The 16,224-nt window shown below is 41.1% G+C and overlaps 1 protein-coding gene across 1 annotated transcript; it reads right to left on the bottom strand.

Moving 5' to 3' along the window:
• Positions 1-2,866: 2,866 nt before the first annotated feature.
• SNX20 (sorting nexin 20) lies at positions 2,867-10,428 on the bottom strand. The gene is made up of 4 exons (XM_056500594.1): positions 10,192-10,428; positions 8,074-8,251; positions 6,328-6,479; positions 2,867-3,853 (listed from the first exon to the last, which is right to left on the bottom strand). The coding sequence occupies exons 2-4, from the start codon at positions 8,237-8,239 to the stop codon at positions 3,185-3,187; spliced, it is 987 nt and encodes a 328-aa protein (XP_056356569.1). The 5' UTR covers positions 8,240-8,251; positions 10,192-10,428; the 3' UTR covers positions 2,867-3,184.
• Between the last annotated feature and the right edge of the window lie 5,796 nt (positions 10,429-16,224).

Here is a 16,224-nt window from a genome sequence, read left to right as displayed (position 1 = left end):
AAGTAAGACCATACTGCCAAGCTGTGATGAACTGTGTGCTGTTGTTGAGAAAAGTGGATAATAACAGATTGCTGATGTATACAGCTCTCTGTAGTGGTTGTGTGATCCTTCTTAGACTACAAGAGCACTGCAAAGAAATTCCAAAGTTCTAAGAAATACTTAAAACTGGAAAAAATGTATTTGAAAATATTTTTTCTATTCCTTCTTGTGGAAAATAAAACTGAAGTCTGTAGGTTTTTTATATATTCTAAAAATCTCTTAGGCAAGACTTTTGCTTTTTTATTTTTGTAAAGTAGTGGTTAAAATATTTGTGCTATTCAACCACCTATTAGTTCTTCAAATACATTAATTAGTTTTCTCTTGCATCAAGAGCTCAGGCAGTTTTCTCAGGTGTATGACACCAGGCACAAGTGAAGCTGTGTTGTGGCTGGTCATGCAAGATGTACTTAAGAACACACAACTGTGACAGGTCTCTTTCTGCAAAGCTGGGGTGCCAGTTGTGCTTCAGCATTTCTTCAGGCAGTCAGTGTGGTCTCCAGACTGCTGTATTTGGGAAAAATCTCTCCTCTTACTTGTACCACAATTCCCCCAGCTTTAAATGGGGAAAATGATACATTGGAATGTACTGCTAAAATATCAGGAAAATATAGCTTTTTGAAAGAGGACAAAGCAATATTGGTACTCAAAAGAAATCTGAGATTTGATTAGTTGATCAGTCACTCAGTGGGCTTGTGACACTGCCAAGAGCAGAGCTTGGGTCTCAAGACCTTCAGCTGGAAACTGGCTCCAGCCACTTCCCAGGTATGGGAACAGCTGAGGAAGGTTAATGATGCAAACAGGACAAATGCCAGCAAATGCTTGAAATGTTAGTATTTCATTAAACTGAAGAAATATTTTGTGAAAAAGGACACATTGTTTGGGGAGACAGGAAAAGGATGAAATGGATTTATTTATAAAACATGTTTTTATCACTCAAATATTGTACAGCAGTGAAGAGTTTACCTTTTAGTTTAACAACATGTAACTCACTTTGCTGTAAAAATCAACTAAAAAAGAATATGCAGAAGTTGACTCTTGAAATGCATGTAAAAGGAAGCAGAATTCTTTTGGCAGGTCCAACCACTCTCTGGGATTTTACAGCTGAGAAATCAGAGTTGACTGATTGTCTGCAGGGCTGATCAGCCCAGCCAGACCAGCTTGGTCTCACTACAGTGCAATGTAATATAGAGATAATTTTCTAACTTCTCTAGTTCATAAGGAAATAACACCTGCTTCTAAAATAAGACTGCACTGGTACAGAAGCTGCAATCCACAATAAGCACACAGGTTTGGCAACTCAGTACCTCTTAAATTCTCTTCTGCCTCAAGATGTCCTTGAGAATTGGAATAGGCTTGTATAAATAAAAGTTGCCTCTATCCTAATGCACATTTCCCAGTTAAATTCTTATTTGGTCAAGTTTCACTGCTGTCCTGTTCTGTGAGTACCAAAAACCTGAATGAGGAAACTTTATGGGGAAGTACTGAGTGAGGAAATAGGGCACAGAGATTAAGTCACTTCTGCTAAGTTCAGAGCAAGTCTGTGGCAGAGCCCCAGGTGAATTCCAGGCTCTGTGGATCCCCCTTTGTTGCCACAACTATCCCAGCTTTTTCTTTCCAAGGGTTTTCAATGTAACCTCTGGGGAGATTAATAAATCTTACATCTTACAGATGTGCTGCTTTCCTGGAATTGTCCTGTTAGACATCAAGTACCCTCTACTCTTGTGGTCAGCTGAAGGTGAGGGTCTGTGGGTGCAGGTTCATGGACCATCCCATAGAAACAGGAGAATCCAAGAGAACTGTGCCTGGGATGCTGCAACAAGGATGGGAGTGAAGGCCATCCTTCCTTTCTGCCTGAACTTGAATCTGCTGAGTGTGATGCAGACCCCAGACATGCTTTTTTCTTCAGTGCTTTGTTGCTGATTCACACAGCCTCTAAGAAGGTGTTACCTTTGATCCATTTTAACTGTCCTGCAATATGCTGTGTTGTGGGAAGATCAGCCCTTAAGTCTCTTAATTAATTACTCTTAATTCCATTACTTCTGGTATAACTGGAAAAAATAATAATTGTCAAATAACAAATAATCCATGTGTTTTGTAATGCCTAGCTTTTAATAGCTACTTAAAATATTAACTTTCCACCCTAGACAGTCCTATTATTTTGTATTTTTTTCAAGACATCCTTCTTGTAACAATGCACAACAAAGTTTTTCAGCTTCAGTGCACTTCCAGTTAACTGAATCTTTCATGTCTCAGGGAGATAAATTAATACAGTTATTCCTAATTTATAGACAATGTCATTGTGGTGCAGGTAGTATCTGTAATGGGAGTACAGGGCTGAAAGTACTCAGTGGACTATATTCAGCAGAGAGTAATGACCCATGCTAGATAATGACATACTAATTGTAATATTTATGAGAATTAATTTATCAGATTGTTAAAATAAGTGTATGGGAGAGACCATAGAGTTGAGGCAAATTACTGAGGCAGGCAAGCAAACAAGAATGTGCCTTCAATGCAGAAAGTCATAAAACTGTGCTAGTTACAAAAGGGAAATGAAGTGTGTTCCCTCATCTGTGATGGAATCATCATTACTTGTATTTTTTGCTCCCACCAAAGTTGATTTTAAGCCTTCCCCTCTCCTCCTGCCCACAGCTAAATTCAGTGGGAACAGGACAAACCCCATCATCCTCATTTGATCAGGCCCCAGCTGGAGGAGTAAAAAGCTACATTCAGTGTCTGAAGATGCACCCTTTAGACTGCATCTACTGAGAAGACATTTTTCTTCTTGAAAGGAAGTAGTTTCCACATGAACAAGTAAGGCCTCTGATTCTGTAGATTTTCAAGTGCTTTATTAATTGTATTTTCATATTCTGACTTTTCACACAAAATAAGCTATGTTTAAATAACCAAAATAAATGATTATTTTCTTGCAAATTTCCTTCAAAAAACCTTGTGGTGCTCCTCAGGTACTTCTCATATCTGTACAGTAGATGCAATACATTCCAACATAGATATTAATGTTCCTTTGAACATAGATTTTTTTTTTTTTCCTGTTGATACAGTGCCATGCAAGCCAAGCAGGTAATTTCCAGTTCTCACTCATTCAGAGTTTTCTCCTGGAGCTTTTCATGAATGTTTCTGGTGCTCACCGTACGTACTCCCGAACCGCAAGTTCCTTCAGGGTAAGAACGCGCACGGGATCCTTCTTTGTCTTCCATTCTTCCAGCGTTTCTTGCAGAGACAGAAAATCCTTGCCAAGCTCATAGGCCAGAGTGATCATTGTTTCTAGCAGAGGGATGTAATACCTGTGGCTGCTGTGCACGTGGAGGCGTGACAGAGCTTTTTCTCCGTACTCAAAGGCACTTGCTGGGTTCTCCAGGTCCTTGTGGCACACCACGATGGCACAGAGAGTGGGGACAACTGCAACAGGGTTCCCTCTGGTCAGCCTTTCCTGCAGCCCAATGACCTCTAAAAGGATTTCCAAAGCTTTGGTGTACTGGCCACCCCGCAGGCAGCTGTATGCCTCCTGAAGCTCTGGCCTTGTTAAAAAGTCAATAAATTTCTTTGATCTTCTGATGTATTTCATGGAATATAGGAGTCTCAGGTAATCCTTGAAGGCTAATTTTCTTTCATTGATTATTTCTTCTGTGAAGTTCCCTGTTAGAGTTTTTTTGGGAAAGGTTACATCTTCCATTTCTTCGCTAAATTCTTCCAGCAGATTTCTGTGCAGTTTCTCAAAATCTGAATAACGTCGTTCAATTACAGACTTGTTGCTGTCAAAACTCCCTGTTTGCAAAATGATTATTTTATACACCTAAACACAATCAAAAAGAAAAAATAAGCATGAGAAGTGACCACTATAGCCCCAGCAGAGTCAGATTTTGTCTGGTACTGCTATGAAAAGATTTTGTGCTTGTTCAGTCCTGCAGCTGAAACACTCCTGCACCCATTTTCTGTGTGTAATCTCATGTACTCCTATGGCAGTGCTGCTAAATTAGTTACAGTCTGGGATTATGGTGCATGCTCAGTGTAGAGTGAAAGATCTGCAGCCATCAAACTAAAATTCCCACCTCCTGCTGCTCTGTACTCCTGTCACCAGACTTAGGCTTAGCACTTAAATAAGTTGTACATAAACAGGGCACTAACAGATCCCATCCTGCAAGGTGCTGGGAAGCAAACTAGCAGCAGACTGAAGCACATAAAAACATTTAAAAAGCATTTCTGTAGCTGTACTTTGTTTATAACAGCCATGGCTGCTGCAATCAATCATCTTCAGTGAACTGAATGGATTTCCCAGACTTAATATTGAATGTGATCTATTTTATGTCCACCATAATATTCAGAAATGCTCTTTGTATAAGCCATTCCTAGGGATTTGGAGTGTTGGTAGTGCTGTGAAAGAAGAGGGAGTATTTGGCAATATATCTGGTCTGTGCAAAAATAAGATGGAATGACTCCAAATCCTTTTCTCCCCTCTAATTCATTGTCCTGTATTCAAACTTACTTCACATTTAAATAATACCAAAAAAGTGACATTTCTACAACAATCTGCTATCCAAAGCCCTTCACTAGCAGCTAACAGCTGTGCATTAACAGTACTCAAGAGCACATCTTCCTCAGCTCTTCACTAGCCCCAAAAAGACCATAATAAATTAGGCAAATAGCTGCAAACCAAAATTCTGTGTTGTGTTGTCCAAATAATCTCTTCTGGCTCTGATCAAGCACAGTGGTGCTGAGGAAGGGTCAATCCTTGATGTATAAACCATGGTAGCCCATGGGGGCCAGTTTAACTGTGTCACCAGACACCAGCTGAGGACACAGACTGTGACCTCTTGGAAGGTGACCATGTTCACATTCACCTTCACCCTGGTCCCACTGATTTACACAGGAGCTGGAGGGGTTTTGCTCATGGCTGTTATTTTCTTTGCTGCTGTTGAAGGGTGCAAACCAGTACTCACCCTATGCTGGTCTGATTCTCTTCCTTGTTTTTCCTTAAAGAGAAATTCTCTCTTTTAATCTTCATAAATGATCTTTACAGGCACCTCTTGAAAGGTTCTAAATTTGAGCTGACTTCTCTGATCTCTTTTCATTTGTAAGCACTGTGACATTTTTCTATACTTTGTCCTGCTCCCTGCTGAAAAGTATAGATATGCCTGATGCATTCTAGAACTATCATAAGAGCAATTTTTTAAAGCTATCATTTTATCAGGGGCAGCTAAGTGAATAATTTACAAGTACTTGCTTTTTTATTTGTGCAGTGTGCATGAAAAAGGTAAGAAGTAGCACTTAATTAGACTGTCATTCAAATTGGCTCAATTTTGTTGTAATGTAAATCTTTGTGCCTAGGCTTGTGACTTATGACTAAGTTTAATTGCACATATGCTGAATGATACTCTTGCTCTCATGCAGTTACACAAAATCAACTTTTAGCTATTCTGAAGCTGAATATTCAAGAGTGTATGCAGGAAAAGCAGCAACTAAGTAGGTGTGTCCAGCATGCAACAAGACCTTAAGACAGCCTCCAGAATATTTACCTGCTTCAAATTCTACCAAATTGGATCATCCAGTATCCCTATCTGAAATTCACAGGAGTACTAGGAGGCACTTACTCTAGATCAAGGCCGGGAGAAGAATCAGAAATAAAAACTAAGTGTCAGTACTGTGAAAAAAGATACAAGAATCCAACCTACTTGATTGTTCCCACTCCTCATACTCATGAGGAGTCTTAAAAACTTCTTAACGTCTTAAAAACATGACAGAAATATTTTTTTCTTAGGAACCACCTAAGGGAGCTCTAAGTAGGGAAGGGGAACAATCCCAAGAAATGTAGCTGGAGGATGTCTTAGACTTTGTCAACATCAAAGAATTCTGCACTTGTGCTAAGAGAAATGAAATCTCTGATGTGGAAGTTATACAAATGCACTGCAGCTGCTACAGCTGGCTAGCACAGTAGAAGTGTAAATATACAGATATTTTTATATTTGTATCAATTTCCTTAATGTTGACAAAACTCTCTCTCAAGGATACTCAAGATACTAATTTATTTGGTAACACTTTTCCACTGCAGCATATTTTGTGAAGTGACTGTCAGAGGGTTTTTTTAGATGCAGATTCCACCAGCCAGGCCCATACAGTCAGTGAGAACAGGTTCTACTCAGTGTGATCAGGGCTTGCTAAACTTGGCCCTCGGTGAGGCTTTCATGTAGTGAGTCCTGCTGTGTGCTGTGCAGACCCCTGTAGAGGGAATAAAAATTAATGATCTTCTCACATATTCATTTCTTAGCTTACCACGTATTTCGATAAGTGGTGCTCTACAATTCTGGTTGATGGGATTTCAAAAAGGAGTTTGATTTGTTTGCACTGGCGTTTTTCATTCCTCCAATACTCCTGAAGCTCCTTAGTGGTCATCGAAGAGTTGGGACTTAGGGTTGCACTGGGATCTAAAACAAATATATTTAGTATTTCAGAAGATGTTCTTTCCATTTGGAAAGAAAATTCTTACATATTTGTTGTGAAAGGATAGCCTAGTTTTTCTATTGCTATAACAGCAAGACCTAAAGACTGATAAAATAAGTGATTTCACTGCTAATAGTCAGGAGCAGATGCTTTGAGGAAAGCTATTAGGGTCTGAAATTTTTAAAGGAAATATATCACCTGCAGAACACTAAATTGTAGAGAACATACTGTCATGAAATATTGTATGTCAGGGTTATAAACCAGGGCACAATCTGAGCAGGAGATTTGCTCCATCACCCCAGAAGTAGCCCTAAGAAACACTGACTGAATCTTTTGAGTCAGATGTTTCTCCAGGCTTCTTTGTTGCTAAATGGATGAGATAATACAATGCAGCTGCACATTCAGACATATATTCAAAAACTGACCCTACTCAAATATGAGGTTTGTGCAGTAATAGGAGAAAGCTGAGAAAACATGAATATCCTAACCTCAAAGCTAGATAACCAGCTCAGCTGAAGAAGGAATTCTCACATTCTCTCTTTTTTTTTTTTCTTTTTTTTTTTTTTTTTCAGAGTTCAGCCACAAATATTTTATATACCTTCCTTCTTTCCCCTCTCTCTCTTCTCACAGTCACATATACACATACACATGTATATATATGTGCATATATAAAAAATATGGGACAGCTAGTTGGAGAGTTTGCTTAAAAGAGAATTTGATGCAGAATTTCAAAAAGGTGATTCCTCCATCTTTGAAATCTACTGACAATAGATTTCATCAGGTGGCACATAGGCAGCAAAGTAGATAAAATAAATGGAATATTTGTATCTCAGTGGGCACACTGGTCCCAATTTCTAATCAAGGATGTACCTAACACTCTGCCAATGGAAGGATAAGAGAACAGCTTGATGCAGAAATAGACTTGTAAAGGCACCACAGTGCTCTTTCAGTGGCCCCACTTTTACATGTTCTTAAGCATTTGACCATACAGTTTCAATTATCAAGGCCTTGGGGGTTTGGCTCAATCCCTATAAAGCATCTATTTCCTAGGAGAGGTGGTTTTTATGACATCCTTCCAGACTTAAACTCTTGATGAGATTATATATATTTTGGGTTATACATAACATTTTATTTAATAACAGATGAGAGCAATCTTAGGCATGGTAAATGTTCAGTGCTGCTTCTTTAAAGGCATGTGAGAGCTGCCTGCTTGAGATTAGCTTCAGTTTTGGTGCCCTTGCTGATATTGTCAAGAAGTTCAGATCTGGTGATGCACACAAACTGCACTCCCACGACCAGCCATCTGATCACCACTTTCATTCCTGGTGTGTAAATTAAATTGTGATCCATTTCAGGCACCAGGCAATTGAAAGGAAACCTCTGTGTACATACATGCCAGGATGAGCATGGGTTTCACTATTGCTACATTATTGCTGCAACTGTAATCAAGGCTTATTTTTAGTGGAGTGTGGCAGTACAGCTTTGAACCACTGCTGCAATAAATAAGCAAAGTTTTTAATATGAAAGATAATAGCATAAACAGCTAGATGAAAAACAAAATTAAAGGGTAGCATCAACCTTGAGCATCATCTTTTTCTGGGTTTTCTTTTCTCACTTGACACGAAATTTCAGCTTTGGATTGATTTTCTTCTTCATCAGATGGACTTGTGGTAGAAGATGTAGTAATTCTGCTTACAGCTTCCAACAGTTCTTTTTCTGCTGTGCAGTGTGAATCTTGGTCCATTGCTTGCTGTCACTGAAAGACACAAACCCCATGACTTTCTTAGGGGATCCAGTTTGGTAATTTTTTAAATTATTCATTGTTCTTTATGAACTTGTATCAATGCAACTTCCTAAAAACTAAAGTAATAAATAGAAATATCTACATAGTGAAGAACCATCCCTATTACTGTTACCAGTGAAAGTGTTTGGATGTTTTTCTGGCAGCTTAAAATTAAATGAGAAAACTATAAGTTATGATGAATAAGATTAGATGGGGAACTCGGTTCTTACTACGAGAATTTTGTCATGAACTTCAGTGTGGGCAGATTTCTTCCTCTTTGTATTTTGCCCTCAAGATTGCAAGTATGAGCTCAGATGAAATAAAAATCTTTGAGATAATTAGTATAACCAGCAGCCTGGTTCCCTTCCACTGCTAAGATTTACTGTTCTCAAGACTCAAAAACTTATTTTCTGTTCTTAATCACAACCTGTAGGGCAAAACAGGATGATATCTAAAATACTACAAAGTTTTTAGCATATTTCACAGTTTTAGGTTCCCTCCAGAGAATTGTCTCTGTACTGTGAAAACAAAACAACTGACTTAGACAATGGCTTGGTGGAAGGAGATCTGAATTTTCTAATTATTATATAAGTTTTCTCCTTTTACTTGTTCTTTTACCTTACACATACTGAGCTATATTAGGCCTGTTCTGCTAGGACCACTATTTTACCATGTACTGACAAAATGCTTAATACAATATACTCCTACTCCACAGACAAGGTTGGCCATCCTGCTGCTTAGATATCTCCACATTTAAGGATATTTTCTGTTTTGTTGGGGGATTTTAAAACAAACAAACAAAACCTACCTGTTACGTCACTGTGTCACATGAGCAGCTGAAAAAGTTCTAAGAACATCCTAACAGCTTTGCCAAGGTGCTGTGCTCCCTCAGCATGAGTGAAGTGCTGCTCACAGTTCAGCCAAGGAGTGAAAACCAAATAACAGAACAATACAGTTTTACTGAAACCCTGCTAAAATAACACCCAAGCAGTGGTTATTAAGTAATGGGAGGGTTTAGGAAGGTTGTTGCTACATATCATTTTGTCTCCAATTAACCACACAGTTGTGCAATGCTGGGTACAGAGGTGAGGAAAGTCCTTCAGCAGACTTATTGATTTCTGGCAAGCTGTAAGGCTATATAAAGAAAAGAAATTACTTTCCCCACTGGAAATAATGGAAGTGCAAACCACTTTCCTCTAACAGAAACCTTTCCTTTGGCTGGCTTGCACAAGCAAGTATACAGATGTTGTCATCCTCCTTAATGAAAGCATCATAGAAGCCCTTATTCTTGGAGTGAGAGTTCTTATTGTTCTTGAGTCCTTCTTATGATCTGCTTTTTGAACATGTAAAATTGTCACTTATTTATTGTTTAACTGCTCAGTCTTTTGAAAATCACAAGAGTTTATCCCAAGAGGATATACAGCAGGTTAAATGAGGAATCTGAAAACAGCCAAACAGATTTAAATTTAAACATTTTTCTTGGTTATAAGTTGGGATAACTTTATAAGAAAAAATTGTATTTACATTAAAAAAAAATCTTTATATGTGCATAGTTTTATATTCATAAGTATATGTATGCATATATATGTGTATAATATGCATACATACATCTCCATATACGTATATATATATATACTATTTTATATCATGATTTACCAGGATATATAACAAACTTGTAAGGAGAAGAATGCAGAAATGGATGTTATGACACACAAGTCTTCTGCCTCGAAGATATGTACCTTGAATACTAACTGCCCTTCATATAAACAGTTTCACTTTTCACAGCGAAAACTCATCGCAAGCTCTTTTAACTCAGCTACTGCTCATTTTTTCGTATTTAAAAATAAAAATATCCAGAACAACACAACCCCTCTGCATCAAGGCACACGATTTTATCTTGAGCAGACACTCACCCTGCTCCGTTTCGGGGTAAGCGCCGCTCAGGCTCCTTGGCTGGGTTTTGGCAGCCCCGGACCCCGGAGCGCCCCGCCGAAGTCGCGGAGTTCTTTCACCATGAGAGCCCCGAGCGCGGCCGCGCACAGCCCAGGGGCAGGAAAAGATGTCTGTGCCTTCTTCGAGCGGGCACGTTCTGAGTGTCACAAAAAGGAAGGAAGGAGCTCGGCTCGCTCGCACTTCCCCGTCCCCTTGGCCATTGCGCATGAACCCCGCCTCGCCTGCGAGCCCGGGGCCACCGGCCCCGCTCCGGGCACAGCACCCAGCGCAGAATCCCCAGCACCCAGCACAGCATCCCCGGCACCCAGCACAGCATCCCCAGCACCCAGCACAGCATCCCCAGCACCCAGCACAGCATCCCCGGGCACCCAGCACAGCATCCCCGGGCATCGCACCCAGCACAGCATCCCCAGCACCCAGCGCAGCATCCCCAGCACCCAGCACAGCATCCCCGGGCATCGCACCCAGCGCAGCATCCCCGGGCACCCAGCGCAGCATCCCCAGCACCCAGCACAGCATCCCCAGGCATCGCACCCAGCACAGCATCCCCGGGCACCCAGCACAGCATCCCCGGGCACCCAGCACAGCATCCCCAGCACCCAGCGCAGCATCCCCAGGCATCGCACCCAGCACAGCATCCCCAGCACCCAGCGCAGCATCCCCAGCACCCAGCACAGCATCCCCAGCACCCAGCGCAGCATCCCCAGGCATCGCACCCAGCACAGCATCCCCAGCACCCAGCGCAGCATCCCCCGGGCACCCAGCACAGCATCCCCAGCACCCAGCACAGCATCCCCAGGGCACCCAGCACAGCATCCCCGGCACCCAGCACAGCATCCCCAGCACCCAGCACAGCATCCCCAGCACCCAGCACAGCATCCCCAGCACCCAGCACAGCATCCCCGGGCATCGCACCCAGCACAGCATCCCCAGCACCCAGCACAGCATCCCCAGCACCCAGCACAGCATCCCCGGGGTTAGCACCCAGCGCAGCATCCCCGGGCACCCAGCGCAGCATCCCCGGGCACCCAGCACAGCACAGCATCCCCGGGCATCGCACCCAGCACAGCATCCCCGGGCACCCAGCACAGCATCCCCGGGCACCCAGCACAGCATCCCCAGCACCCAGCACAGCATCCCCGGGCATCGCACCCAGCACAGCATCCCCGGGCACCCAGCACAGCATCCCCGGGCACCCAGCACAGCATCCCCCGGGCGCCCAGCTCAGCATCCCCAGCACCCAGCTCAGCATCCCCAGCACCCAGCACATCCCACCAGCAAACTCTGCAACCAGCTGCAAACTGCTCTGCACGCACTTCTGAGGCCAAAACAACACTTAGCAAAAGGGAGATTAGGGGGGAAAAGAGCTAAGTATGTAAAATGTACTTATGTGGAAAAATAATGCTCTTTGGGATGTCTTAAACATACAGGCTTAACATCCAGTTCAGGAAAGAGAATGCAGATGGCATCACAACAAACAGCCTTGCTCTGTGTAAACTTGCAGTTCTGACAGGAATCCTGATTCTGCACAGTGCAGAACACATGATTAATTTAAAATATCTGCTCAATTAAAATTCAAATAGGGGCATTATCATATCTGACATGATTACTAAACTTGAGATGGGCTTACGAGTGTGCCTAAAATTAATCCTTTATGTGCTTACATTCATTGTTGAACTGAGGACAAAATGAAGAAGAATTATGTATTAATCCACATGTCCTTCGGCCCAGATGCTTCCTTTCGGAGCTCACTTCAGTTTGGAAATTTGCTTTAAACCATCAGGATAGCTATTTCTGGGGTAAATAATATAGACACTATCTTTTTTAGTAAGGTAAGTTTCCCCACTGCCAAAGCTCAGTCATGAAAACCAAGCAATTTTAACACAGCACAAATGTGGGAGGCAAGCATCCAAAGGACCACATGGATCCTGCCCCACACATTCCTTTAGAGCAAACAATTTAAAATAATGTAAAACCAGGGCCATAAACTGGTAATGCTTCTTTTCTGCTCTATTTGCAACATAAAACAATGCCAACTTTAACTTGGACTTGGTCTAAATGTAGGAGTTTTGCCAAAATAGCTGTCAGAATGATGAAAAATCTTTTGCATGCAGCTACAGCCACACTGGCAAAAGCCCTGGAGTAGGTGCTGTTATATTGGCAGAGTTCTTCGGCCACTTTAGTGTATTCCATGAGAAAAGTGATTTAATTTATACCCAAAAAGAAATCTGTGCTTGCCAATTCAGCTCTAAGGTGGAGCTGTACCAGCCAACTCTTTTAAGTGTAGACAAGGCATGGGTTTCTGGCACTGCTCTCATTCCTCTAAAGCTAGATTTATGGGTTTGGTTACAATTGTGAGCAGAAAACAAGGCAGATTTCAGTGTATTTCACTCATGCTGACAGTTTACAGATGTATCTAAACTTTGAATTCAGAATCAGTTAATTTATGTGTTGCCAAAAAGCAGTGTATTATTTTGTGATGCTTAGTGCTATTGTCCTGCTCTTGGTAAAGTGACAAGAAAAAAGTACATTTTTCAGTACATTAAGTGTGACCTCTACTTTCAATTATTTCAGAATAAGTAAGTTCTAGTAAAATTAACCTGGATGACTGAAAGAAATGAAATGTATTATTATATTACAAATCAAGGGTGCACCACAAGGCTTCTGTCTGCCTCAGCAGAGTCAGCTATTATGGTCACAGCTGGTTCCTGAGGGTGTTCCTCATGCCCAGGAGCTGTGACATCCACAGCAGGTTTGGCAGGCTGCTACTCCTCATCCTGCTCCCAGGAGCTCAGGTGTGGTCCAAACAGCACCCTGCCCTTCACTGGGACCCAGTGCTGTGTCTGGCAGCATTTTACCTTCCTAGGTGTCTACTTGATTAGCACATGCAAAACACACTGCAGTACACAGTGTTGTTTGCTAGCAGAATGCATAACTAATATTTCCTTTTATATTTTCAGCTATGCTTCCAAAAGTCAAATATTTTGTAAAAGTTAAGCAGTAGAAAAGAAAATTTTCACAATGGCAGCAAAGCATTCTGAGAGATGGGCAAGTGCACTTACACCATCAAATTACCTTAATACTCATCAAACTGGGGTAAATTTTAATGGAAAAGCATTCTCTGTTGTTGTCAGGGATGAAAAGGGATCCTGATGCAGTGGCTCACTCTGAGTTTGTATTCTGTGAAAGCACTGACTCTGTCAGACATAAAGAGCATGGTGTTAAAATGCACCTGCCAAGGGATATGGGAGAAATGTGCTCTGCAATAATGCAGGAGTGAGGCAAGGTTAAAACCATAACAGTGTAGTGCATAAAAGGTGGTTGTCATGTGAGTTATGTCCTCCATACCCATTTGAGATGAAATGACTCATTTTAAGAAGAATAACTGGGAAGTTTATGGCCAAAACTTGGTGACCAGCAGAGAGATGAGGCAGCATTGTGATTCCATGTAAAGGATGCCTGCCACTATTGAAAGGCTGTGTGCTTTTAATAGTGAAAGAACCAGAAGGGACTCCTGTTCCAGTGTCAAACATTCTGCCTTGACTTATACCCCAATCTGGGCAGTTCCCATTTTCCCAATCAGACACATTACACAAACCCAGATACAATATTTAACCACAGACTACAAAGCTGGTATCAGCTGCAAAACTTGGGAGCTAAACCAATGTCATATATGAAGGGCAGTTTTCTGGCAGATTTTATTGGCATTTTATCACAGGCAGAGCAAGATCTAATTCTTGTTAAAGAATGTAGCTGTAATATCCCTATTACAAAATATCTTCAGCTTCTGTCCTAAGAAGGGCAGCTTCAGGCAACCTCACAGTTTGTGCTGCTTTTCCATCTCAAGCCCCAAACAATTTAGCTGAACATGATTTATTTGACTAAATTGTTCATTAGAACAGTAGATAATAACAAAAAGCCCTAAACAAACAAGGGGAGGCAGAAAAACCTGACATATTTATCCAAGCCTCTTTCCATCACATAACTAATATTTAGAAAATGCCGTCATATTGTCTTTGATGCTTCTACAAGAACCTTTCCTCTCTGTTTTTTTTAAGGCAGCTGGATAAATACCAACCACTTCTATGTTTGAATTAGCAGGAAAAAAATCATCTGTTTTGATGAATATTCTGCACTTTTGGGGCAATGCTGTGATAAATGAATACCATACTCCTACCCTGGCACAGCACAAAATTCTGTTCCATGCTATGCTATAATATGTAATTGCACGGTGTTGTGTCATTTGGAAGTGGAATTTGTTTACCATATTTCATTATTACAAAACATGTCTCTCTTAACAAGAGTGTGGTTTAAAGAAATCATTCGCTGTTTAATGGCAAATGTCTCGTGCTGGTGTTACTGACAGGGTTGTCAACATAAAAGAGACATAGCAGGCCCATTGTACACTGCCAAAGTCCTGTTATCACTTCACAACTCCTTTATACTTCTAAAGGAGTATGAAGGAGCTTTAGAGTAAACAGCAGTCTTGGCCTGCCTTTCATCTGTGGTCAGTCAGTGACACGGAGCTGTGTGCAAGCCCAGTGGGTCAATAGGATATTAACTTGGGTTAGATGTCACAAGCACTGCTCTGTCTGCAGAATGGCAGGCTTTGTGAATGGGCCATGTTGGTCATTTGTCCTGCTGAATTCATAGAGGTTAAGTGCATAATTACATGGAATACAGTTTGTTTTAAAATATTTGGTTGTGAGTTATTAGGAACACTACATGTAGACATTCCTATCAAGCAGTTTGATATTTTATGCTCATGTGTCTGTCCCCTTTTCTTCTCACATATAGTTATGGTGTACTTTGGCTACTTCTTATAGCCATGTTCCACATGTGATTTATTTATACACAAAATGTAAACATAATGAAATTTGGGAAAACCGGATTTATAGCAGACATGTTAATGCAGTTTGCAGTAGCATAAAAGGCAGCTCCACAAGCAGAGGCTGCAACAGCTGTGTGTAGATAGCCACCTTGAGGATCAGCAGAGCATGGCTTGGGGTTACTGCGTGCTCTTCTGCAAAATGAGGAAGGCATAAATCTTAGTATATTGTTAAGTACAGTGTCTTTTCAATGCTATTTATTGTTTCAAAATTAAATGAGACTTTGAAATGTATTTTTTCTTTTAAGGAGCTAGCTGGAATGCTTAGTGTGAGCATTCATTCCACAGTAAATGGAATCTCATTGTTTCCTCAGGAGTTCCCAAAAAGCCCCTGCTGGTGTCTGTGTCCTTTCCATCTTGCACATACCCACACAAATAAAAGCCCCTGTTCTGCCTTCCCATCTTCCTAGCAAAAGCCTTGGTAGTCACTCACAGTGCTTCAGAGCTTAGAAATGGGCACTCTGCCCTGATTTGGGGCTGAGCTGGATCTGCTCACTGACTGTCCCTGGATGCTGGAGAGCTATGGGGAAAAGGATTAAATGGAACACCTTTACTAAATTACATGAAAAACATATATTAAGGGAATGCTACAGATACTAAGAAACCAGGGAAGTGTTTATTTATGTGCCTATAATATTACTATAACCTCCTGAGGTACATGATCAAATGCTGTATCTTTAAAAGACGCTTCTCTGTAGAAAGTCCACTTCCAAAAGTGCAAATCTTTAGAAATACTTTAAATTTAAAGCACTGGTTTAGAATACTTCATGAATAAAAACAAATCTACTCTGAAATAAATGTTTTTTGAAATGCTGAATGTGTGAATGGAGTCTTTAAACCTGCCCTGTTAAGAAACTCCCTTCTATTCCAGGGTTCATTCTCTCATTCATAATTCAAGCATAATTCACTATCTATAAACAGAAGTACATAGAATAAGTGGAAGAGTGTAAGTTGCTAAGTGGATAGAATAGCGCAGCACTCAGATGACAGGCACAATCAAAAGTAGGTCGGTTAAGGAGGAACTGCATTTGGCTTTTATTACATGAAATATTCAGTAGCATTACTCCAATTTCTTGGGAGTAAAAGCATTTCAGAAGCGGGTACT

This window comes from Oenanthe melanoleuca, chromosome 11, assembly GCF_029582105.1.
Source record: "Oenanthe melanoleuca isolate GR-GAL-2019-014 chromosome 11, OMel1.0, whole genome shotgun sequence".
NCBI lineage: Eukaryota > Metazoa > Chordata > Aves > Passeriformes > Muscicapidae > Oenanthe > Oenanthe melanoleuca.
Note: the sequence above shows the minus strand (reverse complement) of the source record. Positions and strands in the feature narration are given on the sequence as shown.

Excerpts from the sequence above, each read along its gene's own strand:
- SNX20 (XM_056500594.1), bottom strand. The coding sequence starts at position 8,239 with ATGGACCAAGATTCACACTGCACAGCAGAAAAAGAACTGTTGGAAGCT. Across the intron at positions 6,480-8,073 it reads AGAAAAAGATGATGCTCAAG|ATCCCAGTGCAACCCTAAGT; the intron begins GTTGATGCTACC and ends TATTTGTTTTAG. Across the intron at positions 3,854-6,327 it reads ACCACTTATCGAAATACGTG|GTGTATAAAATAATCATTTT; the intron begins GTAAGCTAAGAA and ends GATTGTGTTTAG.